The sequence below is a fragment of the Salmo trutta genome, chromosome 12 (assembly GCF_901001165.1).
Source record: "Salmo trutta chromosome 12, fSalTru1.1, whole genome shotgun sequence".
NCBI classification, from domain to species: Eukaryota; Metazoa; Chordata; class Actinopteri; order Salmoniformes; family Salmonidae; genus Salmo; species Salmo trutta.
In genome coordinates this window covers 76,921,978-76,933,468 of record NC_042968.1, presented here as the reverse complement: position 1 = coordinate 76,933,468, position 11,491 = coordinate 76,921,978, and the positions used below count along the sequence as shown (strand labels likewise).

The window sequence follows — 11,491 nt, the reverse complement described above, 5'->3', positions numbered from 1 at the left end:
TATTTAAATGTTTAAACTAATTTAAGTTCATTAAAATGTTTAATTAAGATGGTAACTTTTTGTTCTGTCTTTAAAGATTTACAACCTAATTTACTGGCTAATTTACTGGCTAAATTACTGGACAGACCAACCAACTGAAGGCAAACTAAAAATAAAAAAGATTGAGTTGGAAAATTGAGTTGTCCCTGTGTCCTTTGGATGGTGAACAAGAGGAGGACTTGACAGTTGTAAACCATTGGCATCCACTGCAAGATGCAGTGGATGGTATAGAGTACAGTATATACATATGAGATGAGTAATGTAGGATATGTAAACATATAAAAGTGGCATTGTTTAAAGGGCAGGCAGAGGTCAGTAATCCAGGGCACTGTCATTAAGGTACAGAACGGCAGGCAGGCTCCGGGTCAGGGCAGGCAGAATAGTCAGAACCGTGAGGATGTCACGTCCTGACCAGCAGAGGGAGTAGTGGTGTAGTATTTTGGTCAGGACGTGGCAGAAGAAGTCTGTATGTGTTGTCTAGTATGTCTGTTTCTGTGTTAGTCTTGTGACTCCTGATCAGGAACAGCTGGGGATCGTTGTTCCTGATTGGGAGTCATATATTTAGGAGTATGTTTGTGGGTGGTTGTGCTAACACTGCTAGTCCTTTTGTTTGTAGTAAGCTAACACTGCTAGTCCTTTTGTTTGTAGTAAGCCTGTTAGCCTGTCGTGAGTTTCGTGTTTATTGTTTTCCTGTGTATACTTTGCTTTAATTTATTATTCTTTACATTAAAAGATGAGTATCCACATTCCGCCTGCAGTTTGGTCCATTCAACACGGCTTCAACAATTATGACAGAGGACTAGAAAACTGCAACTATTGAAACACGAAAACAGGGAAAAACACGCTGGTAGGACTTGAAGGGACAAGACAGACTGGCAACAGACAAACTGGTATAAATACAGAGGAGATAATGGGGACAAATGGGAGACACCTGGTGGGGGGTAGAGACAAGCACAAGACAGGTGAAACAGATCAGGGTGTGACATTTTAGGATTGTTAATTAACAGCTGGCCCGGTACATTGTTTGCTACCTCCACCCATTCAGGATGCACTGTTTCAGTTTCAAAGACAAAATATTTTGAACAAAAACGGACGACTGTAACTAAGGATGGGTATGTCAATACATAGCAAGGGCAATGATCACAAGTTAGTCATAACGTGGATAACAGTATAGCACACATGTATCAAACACAAGGCCCACGGGCCGAATAAGACCCACAAGCGAATATAAATGAGTCAACAGTTTAGTCATCTACTATATGAAATTACAGCCTGATGTGCTTGCATCGGTGAATTCAACTTCAATTGCACTGCTTTCATGTGTCCCATTTTCAGCGCACAGTGTTTGATTGCAAATGCGGAGGGAGTCGAAAAGAGATCACAGAATTACATCTTCAAACTAAGGGTAAACATGGTATCCATGACAGAGGGAGACGCATTCATCCATATATATGGGTAAGAGAGTCTAGCTATATTTTCAGATATGTTTCTAATTTGGCCAGAAAGTTGTTTTCATTGCAAGTTAAAGCATACTGTTAGCTAGCTAGCTAACGTTAGCTGACTGGCTGGCTCGTTAGCTAACATTACGTGTATGATCTGTGTAGTAATATTATTCATATCTCAGAGCTTTTTGTATTGCTAGTTATAGCCTAATGTTAGCTAGCTAACATTGAACCTAGTTGGCTACATGTAGACTCATGCAGGGAAGTAATGTTACAAGTTGGGATTATGGTTCATTGTTTAGCTAGCTACATGTCTAAACAAAAGACTCCACTATGCAAGTAACCATTTCACTGTACCGTTTACACCTTCTGTATCCTGTGCATGTGACAAATAAATGTTGATTTTATTTGATATAGTGTGTGTTTACCAGAGACGGTAATGTGAAGAATCACATGACCTGCACCAAAGTCAAATTAGGATATAACTTTAGACCAAGGATCCAAGTTTTAAAGTTCTCTGGTAGAATGCCCTGCTTTTATTTTGTCAAACTTACAACCATAAGCTATTTTCTGTAATTAGTTTGCCATTAACTTGTAAATAATGATATTGTTGAGTTTATTTTGCTGTAATAATGAATACAAATTAGCTAAAGTTAAGATTTTGGACCACCAGGCTGCTGATGTAATGCATGTTTTTGTGTTTAACTTTTCATAACAAGTTTAATGTCGGACGTGTCACTGGTGTAGAGAGGAGTAGGCAGGAGGCAGTCGCAGGTTTACAACTACAGAATTTATTTAAGAACCATAGAAAACCAAACGCTATTGTGCTCAAAATATATCTTCATAAACAAAAAGGCACAGGGCAAACCCAAAGTGCAAATATAAAGTACTCAGGAAATAGTAGGAGAGATTCCTCTCAGGAAAACAAATAACATTTACAATGGCCGACAAATGGCAGAGGGAGTATACAGTGATAGAGTGGGGATTGGAACCAGGTGTGTGTAATGATGATGAGACAAGTCCGGGGTTGATGAGTGAAGCTAGAAGGCCAGCGACACCGAACGCCTGAGCTGGACAGAAGGGGGAGCCAAAGCGAAGGCTGGTGTCACGGGACGACAATATAATGTTCATGATGTCACTGAGACAACTGTATACAGACCATGTCGATAGACGTAGTATAAATGACCCTTTAGTCTTATAATCTTTGGATGTTTAGTACACTACCGTGCTCACTGTTTAGCACATGGTGTCACATGTGAATCCCTGTAGAGATGGGTGAGGCTGGTTTAAGAGGGTGCGAACAATGCTGAATGGGTGAAGACAAACAAGAGCTCTCCCATAGGTGTACCAAAACATTCAAGGGCCATTTTCTCAAAAGTGGGGTTAGAAGTTTATCAACTTTCAAAGTAGAATTAATTTCCCATTGGTCCTCAAGTGTAGTGTATAATATACAATTGTCTAGCTGAGTCTCTATTTTTATCCAATGTAAAAAACACCATTTCAAATTTTGCTACACAAGACCGAATTGAGCCAGTCTGTCACATACTTGCAGAAATCCATTCATGTATTTTGTGGCTTTTGGCAAATGCGTTCTAATGATCTAAATTCATGCTGTTGATACTGCCAGTAAACACACAGTCCAGTTCAAAGTGAACGATGGCAGGTCGTTGTGGAAAACGGCTTATTTGCATATAGGCCTATTTTAGCTCTGATTGGCTATGGTGCACTGGTCTGCGTAGACTCCGATCCTGGACAAGACAGAGATTTTATTTACTGCAGTGTCTATTAATTGCCTAAATGCACGGCTGCTTTCCCACTCTAGATTGCTATAGAATTTTCACTAATACCTTACTATACGTCATTCCCAAACATTCTATGAAAATGATCATATGTAAGTGCTGCTTGTCATAAAATGTAAAAAAAAGGTGTCATATTCTTCCTGGGGGTGTATATGAACAGATTTTAATAAGAGTTAATGTTGCTAAAATGCTGTCAGTTTCACTTTAAGTAGCCAGCATACCTGCAGACATTCCAGACATGTTTATTGTGCTTCATGATTAAGTCCACGTCCCCTTCTGTCAATCACTCTCAGCATTCGAAAAGGGTGGACAGGTAAAATGTGGGCTCCCGAGTGGCGCAGAGGTTTAAAGCACTGCATCTCAGTGCTAGAGGTGTCACTACAGACCCTGGTTCGATCCTGGGCTATATCACAACCGGCCGTGATAGGGAGTCCTATAGGGTGGCACACAATTGGCCCAGCCTCATTAGGGAAGGGTTTGGTCGTGGTAGGCCATCATTGTAAAATAAGAAATGGTTAAAAATAATACAAAGAGATCAGGTTTGGATCTACAGTGGCTTGCGTAAGTATTCACCCCCTTGGCATTTTTCCTATTTTGTTGCCTTACAAACTGGAATTAAAATAGATTTTTTTGTATAATTTGATTTACACAACATGCCAACCACTTTGAAGATGCAAAATATTTTTTATTGTGAAACAAACAAGACAAAAAAAAGAGAACTTGAGCGTGCATAACTATTCACCCCTCCCCAAAGTCAATACTTTGTAGAGCCACTTTTTGCAGCAATTACAGCTACAAGTCTCTTGGGGTATGTCTCTATAAGCTTGGCACATCTAGCCACTGGGATTTTTGCCCATTCTTCAAGGCAAAAGTGCTTCAGCTCCTTCAAGTTGTATGGGTTCCGCTGGTGTACAACAATCTTTAAGTCATACCACAGATTCTCAATTGGATTGAGGTCTGGGCTTTGACTAGGCCATTCCAAGATGTTTAAATGTTTCCCCTTAAACCACTCGAGTGTTGCTTTAGCAATATGCTTCGGGTCATTGTCCTGCTGGAAGGTGAACCTCCATGCCAGTCTCAATTCTCTGGAAGACTGAAACAGGTTTCCCTCAAGAATTTCCCTGAATTTAGCGCCATCCATCATTCCTTCAATTCTGACCAGTTTCCCAGTCCCTGCTGATGAAAAACATCCCCACAGCATGATGCTGCCACCACCATGCTTCACTGTGGGGATGGTGTTCTCAAGGTGATGAGAGGTGTTGGGTTTGTGCCAGACATAGCGTTTTCCTTGATGGTCAAAAAGCTCAATTTTACTCTCATCTGACCAGAGTACATTCTTCCATATGTTTGGGGAGTCTCCCACATGCCTTTTGGCAAACACCAAACGTGTTTGCTTATTTTTTTCTTGAAGCAATGGCTTTTTTCTGGCCACTCTTCCGTAAAGCCCAGCTCTGTGGAGTGTACGGCTTTAAGTGGTCCTATGGACAGATACTCCAATCTCCGCTGTGGAGCTTTGCAGCGCCTTCAGGGTTATCTTTGGTCTCTTTGTTGCCTCTCTGGTTAATGCCCTCCTTGCCTGGTCCGTGAGTTTTGGTGAGCTGCCCTCTCTTGGCAGGTTTGTTGTGGTGCCATATTCTTTCCACTTTTTAATAATGGATTTAACTGTGCTCTGTGGGATGTTCAAAGTTTCGGATATTTTTTATAACCCAACCCTGATCTATACTTCTCCAGAACTTTGTCCCTGACCTGTTTGGAGCACTCCTTGGTCTTCATGGTGCCGCTTGCTTAGTGGTGTTGCAGACTCTGGGGCCTTTCAGAACAGGTGTGTGTATATATATACACTGAGATCATGTGACATATCATGTGACACTTAAAGTTCACCTGTGTGCAATCTATTTAACTAATTATGTGACTTCTGAAGGTAATTGGTTGCACCAGATCTTATTTAGGGGCTTCATAGCAAAGGGGTGAATACATATGCACGCACCACTTTTCAGTTTTTTATTATTTAGAATTTTTTGAAACAAGGTATTTTTTTCATTTCACTTCACCAATTTGGACTATTTTGTGTACGTCCATTACATGAAATCCAAATAAAAATACATTTAAATGACAGGTTGTATGCAACAAAATAGGAAAAACGCCAAGAGGGTGAATACTTTTGCAAGGCACTGAAACAGGTTTAGCCTATATTTTTTCATTAAAATATTATTTCACAATAATACAAGTACTATAAATGGAGAATAGATAATTGTTTGACATGGGTAAAATGGATGTTATTTTACGGAACATTTGGTAATATCTTTACAGGGTTAAAGGCGGAATGTGAATGAGGAAACAGTAGGCCACAATTGTGTTACGCTGTAATTTCCTGGCAGCATTTTGTGAGTTTAATGGCTAGATTCAATCAGTTCTGCCCAAACCTGCGATCACCAACAACTGCATAGCAGTGACATAGTTTTTATTTGGAGCTGTCAAATCAGGAAGCAGCCATAATAAAAGTTCGAACACTGGAATGTGTGTTAAAATCTACTCATTAATTAGGCTGATATGAGTCCTTATTTCTTTTCGTGACAATGACAACAAGAGAAGCCGCTCACCGATTTGTCTGCTCCAACGCAGCCACACCTTTAACATCGCCTAAACAAAAACAATGAAACTTCTATTCAGTTGTCAGTTATCACGAGGTTAGTGCTGGAACTGAATGCAGGCATAGGTCTGTAATAAATCAGAGGGGGCCCAACTCAAAAAGATTTAGTAACTCAACGTGGTCTCAGAGCATTTCATATTATTCTGTATGTAAACCTGAGACACTAAATGTTGTATGATATGTTACGTTTCATATCGCTTGTGCTCATTTGTGGATGTCCATCATCCATTTTGTGTGATATGTTATTAATGTGATACATTAAGAATTGCAATTTTAAAATATGTTACAATTGCAATTTGTACAATATGTTAAGAATCTGCAAAATGTACAATATGCTACGAATTTCCAAAACCTGTTACGAATATCAATGTATTGTGGCTAACATTAGCTATGTGGCAAACACTAGGGTTAGTTATGGTTAGAGTTAAGGTTAGGGTTAGCTTAATTGGTTCAGGTTAGAGTTAGTGTTAAGGGAAGGATTGGCTAAAATGCTAAGTAGTTGCAAAGTAGCTAAAAAGTTGCTAATAAGGTGAAATGCTGAAGTTGTCCATTTGGGTTGCTAGACATTATTGTTATATGCTAACCCATCCACCGTAAACAACAACACTCCTTTCGTTTTTGCCTTTAGTAACCTTCTATCTTATACTGAACAAAAATGTAAAGGCAGGCTGTAAAGTCCCATGTTTCATGAGCTGAGATAAAATATCCCAGAAGTTGTCCATATGCACAAAAAGCTTATTTCTCTCTAATGTTTTACACAAATGTATTTACATCCCTGTTACTGAGCATTTGTCCTATCCCAAGATAATCCATCCACCTGACAGGTGTGGCATATCAAGAAGCTGATTAAACAGCATGATCATCACAAAGATGCAGCTTTTGCTGGGGACAGTAAAAGGCCACTAAAATGTGCAGTTTTGTAACAACACAACTGGCATGCTGACTGCAGGAATGTCCATCAGAGCTGTTGCCAGATACTTTAATGTTAATTTCTCTACCATAAGTCACCTCCAACGTCGTTTTAGAGAATTTAGCAGTACGTCCAACCGGCCACACCACTGAAGACCACATGAAACCCCACTGGCCCAGCACCTCTACATCTGTCTTTGTCACCTGCGGGATTGTCTGAGACCAGCCACCCAGACAGCTGACGAAACTGTGGATTTGCACAACTGAATAATTTCTGCAGAAACTGTCAAAAACCGTCTCAGGGAAGCTCATTTGTGTACTTGTTGTCCTCAGCAGGGTCTTGACCTGACTTCAGTTCTGCTTCACAACTGACTTCAGTAGGCAAATGCTAACCAAATGCTAACCTACACGACCACTGGTATGCTCGAGAAGTATGCTCTTCACGGATTAATCACGGTTTCACCTGTACCAGGCAGATGGCAGACAACGTGTATGGCGTCGTGTAGTCGTGTAGGTTAGCGATTTGCTGATGTCAAAGTTGTGAACAGAGTGCCCCATGGTGGCGGTGGGGTTATGGTGTGGGAAGGCATAATCTACGGACAATGAACACAATTGCATTTTCTCGGCGGCAATTTGAATGCACAGAGACACGGCGACTTGATCCTAAGGACAATTGTCATGCCATTTGTCCGCCGCCATCACCTAATGTTTTAGCTGGATATTGCACAACTCTATGTCACAAGAATCTCTACACAATTCCTGGAAGCTGAAAATGTCCCAGTTCTTCCATGGTCTGCATACTCACCAGACATGTCACCCATTGGGCATGTTTGGGATGCATTGGATTTCAAACACAAAACCTTATGTTTGTGAAAGAATTTCTATTTTCATGTCATATGCTGGGGAGAAAGGGCTCACATTCTAGGATCTAGGGTTTCACCAGTTTATAAGGGCTATTTCCCAATGAGGGATTAGAGTGTAGATCTAAATGGAGAACAATAGCTGTTCAAACTCCCTCTCCTCCATTTGCTCTCCCACCAGAGCTGTGGAACACCTGATCTCCATTATGTGAGTTTGTGCTTATGTGGACACTACTTCTTTATCGTTCTAGCTGCAGTTTGGACTGAAGGGGCATTTTGACCAGAGGACCTCGGCTACAAGAGGAGATATCGGGAGAGAGAGGGAGGTTGCACGACCATAATACCTTGCATCACCCTTCATCAAGGTACGAAAGCACAGATTTTATACTCTGTTAATCAAAGATATCACTCAGTGTATTCTCGATGGCTCAGGTCTTTAGCTTGTAGGCCTGCTCAGACCCCAAAATCACTCTTAACGACACTCTTCTTGCTAGTCAACTCATAACCTAATACTTACTGGCACATTGCTATTTATCTTTATGGAGTCCAATAATGTACATTTTGATAGACTATTCAAATTGCATAGTCTTATATTATCAAGCTACTATTTTAATCCCTGTCGGATTAATACTCTTTCTCATTTTAAAGAGGTCTTGATACGCAGAGTGAAATTAATGTCAGACATTAATATCATTGAGATTAAAAATAAAATGATTTTGAGCTCGTAGTGGCGAATACTAAATAATCACCGGCCTCAATCAGACAGTATCACACAGAACGGGAATAAAAATCGAATCACCACAAAATTCAAATTCAAAATATAGTAAGTTCTCATTTGTGGAAAATATATAATTCCAAGCTGACTGTAATTGTACTGTACAAGAATATAAACTCTATGCATTACATTATTTCTTATATTAATTTTAGTTTTTTTGTTGCTATTATAAAAATGGATACCATTTTGTATAGATTTTTGACATTTCCGTTTCCCATGACTATGCTCTTGTTTCTGAAGGTGAGAGAAATGTCTGAGCGTGTGCAGAGATCTCTGGTTCTGCCCACCTTTGTCTGGCTCCTCCTCCCATTGATGCTCCTCCTCACACTGCCCCTTGGTTGCCATGGCAGCAGGATCCTGGTGTTCCCTATAGACGGCAGCCACTGGGTCAACATGGAGGTGCTGGTGAAGGAGCTCCATGGGCGTAGTCACCAGATGACTGTGATACGACAGGCTGAAAGCTGGTTCGTCAGGGAGCGTTCACCACACTACACCTCAGTCACGGTAAAGCTGGGGGTTACAACGTTCAACCTGAGCTTTTTTGAGCAGGCAGTGCGTAATGTCCTGGAGGGACGCAGGAAAGGCCTGGTGATGGGCAGCCTGGTCCAGATCAGAGAGTTGGTGTCCATTCTGAGAGCTGCCCACAGCGCCACCCGCACCATGCTCTCCATTATGCTGGAGGACTGGGCCCTGATGACACAGCTCAAGGACTCAAGCTTTGATCTCATGCTCACGGACCCCGGCATGCCTGCTGGTATCATTTTAGCACATTACCTCAACCTGACCATGGTCTACAATGTGCGCTGGATGAGCTTTGGAGAGGGCCATTTCTCCATAGCCCCCTCTCCTATCTCGTATGTGCCTGTACCAGGCTCTGGGCTCACTGACACCATGGGTCTCCTCCAGAGGACACAAAACCTCATGCATTACATCATCAACCTCCTCCAGGAGCGCCTGTTGGTGCTACCCATTTACAGTGACATACTGGATCAGCATTTCCCCCCAGGGACTGACCTGCTATCCTTGCAGCAGTCAGCTGACATGTGGCTGATGAGGGTGGACTTTGTATTTGAGTTCCCGCGGCCCACTATGCCTAATGTGGTCTACATAGGGGGGTTCCAGTGCCGACCGGCCAAGCCACTGCCTGGGGAGCTGGAGGCCTTCATGCAGAGCTCTGGGGAGCAGGGGGTGGTGGTGATGTCCCTGGGCACCCTAATCTCTGTTCTGCCTAAGGAGGTGACTGAGGCTGTAGCTGCCGCCTTTGCCCAACTGCCACAGAAGGTTGTATGGAGGTTAATGGGAAAAAGACCATCCTCTCTAGGGAACAACACCCTGCTGCTGGACTGGCTTCCCCAGAACGACCTCCTGGGCCACCCAAAGACCCGCGCCTTCGTGGCCCATGGAGGCACCAATGGTGTCTATGAGGCCATCTACCATGGTGTCCCTGTGCTGGGCCTGCCTCTGCTGTTTGACCAGCAGGACAACCTGGTGCGTCTGCAAGCCAAGGGAGCGGCCCGGGTGCTGGATGCAGCCACACTCACGGAATGGGAGTTCCTTGGGGCATTGCAGAACATCCTGAAGAACCCTTCTTACCAGCGCAGCATGAAGAGACTTTCCAGCCTACACAGAGACCAGCCTCTGCATCCACTGGATCGTGCAGTCTTCTGGGTTGAGTATGTGATCAGGAACAAAGGGGCATCCCACCTCCGTACTGAGGCCTACAGCATGCCCTGGTACTCCTACTACAGCCTGGATGTGGTGGCCTTACTACTGACTATCCCACTGGGCTCTGTAGGTGCTCTGTTCTCCTTTGTCAGAGTGCTACTCAAACGAAGGTCCAAGAAAACAATGCCACATCTAGGGAACACGAAGATGGAGAACAGCGCTAAACCAGACTCAAAAAGCGTGGAAAACATACCTCAACTAGATAAAAAGAAAACAGAGAAAATGTCCCATGCAGATAAGAAGACAACAGAGAAAACAACCTAGAGTGAAGAGCAAAGGTAAATAAACCGGGAGACCTGCTGGTCCAAACAGAATAAGTTGTACTGTATTTCTTACTCACAATTTGGTGTGGATCATATGCAAATGGTAAACAATACTGGTACATAATACAGGTTGTTTAGTACATTGTCCTATACATTTGTTTTCTGTCACATACATTTGTTTGCTGTCACATATATGTTTGCTGAAAGAAAGCTTACTTCGCTAGTGATGAAATACATGTCTAAAAAGTATGGAGCGCCTTGAAACATGCTGAAAATGAAATTGTCTAGTACTTTTTTGTCAATATTCTAAAACAAATCAAAAAACAAAATTCAAATGATTGATACATTTGATTTTTGAGTGCATGAAATATGAAAAATCATAATGGGATTTAAGTGTTTTAAGTCAATTGGTGATGGATTAACAATTCATCTAATAATTAAAAATAAAGAAAAAAAATGTCTGAAGTGATTATTTACTACATAAATTCTGTTCAAATGTACTTAATGTATTTCCCTCTCATTTAGGTGTAATGTTTTATGGCAAAACAAACAGTCATCTCAGCATGTCTAGACTGGTGTTGAAAATTTAAACCACCACAGTCATCGTGTCAGCATGTCTAGACTGGTGTTGTAAATTTAAACCACCACAGTCATCGTGTCAGCATGTCTAGACTGGTGTTGTAAATTTAAACCACCACAGTCATCGTGTCAGCATGTCTAGACTGGTGTTGTAAATTTAAACCACCACAGTCATCGTGTCAGCATGTCTAGACTGGTGTTGTAAATTTAAACCACCACAGTCATCGTGTCAGCATGTCTAGACTGGTGTTGTAAATTTAAACCACCACAGTCATCGTGTCAGCATGTCTAGACTGGTGTTGTAAATTTAAGCCACCACAGCATTCACTTTGGTATTTTCAGTCTCTCCTCCAAAGACTTAGTCATGAATTTAGAACAGCCATGGAGCTGTTGCTTGTTGTCCTGGCAAAACATACACGAAGGCTTGCACTTCCTTTGGCTGACTTTTGA

At 41.9% G+C, this 11,491-nt stretch overlaps 1 protein-coding gene across 1 annotated transcript; it reads left to right on the top strand.

Annotated features, from left to right (window-relative positions):
• The first annotated feature begins 1,101 nt into the window (after positions 1-1,101).
• LOC115202616 (UDP-glucuronosyltransferase 2C1) lies at positions 1,102-10,463 on the top strand. The gene is made up of 4 exons (XM_075074297.1): positions 1,102-1,151; positions 1,375-1,494; positions 7,951-8,064; positions 8,715-10,463. Exon 4 carries the CDS (start codon positions 8,724-8,726, stop codon positions 10,461-10,463), a length of 1,740 nt encoding a protein of 579 aa, XP_074930398.1. The 5' UTR covers positions 1,102-1,151; positions 1,375-1,494; positions 7,951-8,064; positions 8,715-8,723.
• Positions 10,464-11,491: the final 1,028 nt, after the last annotated feature.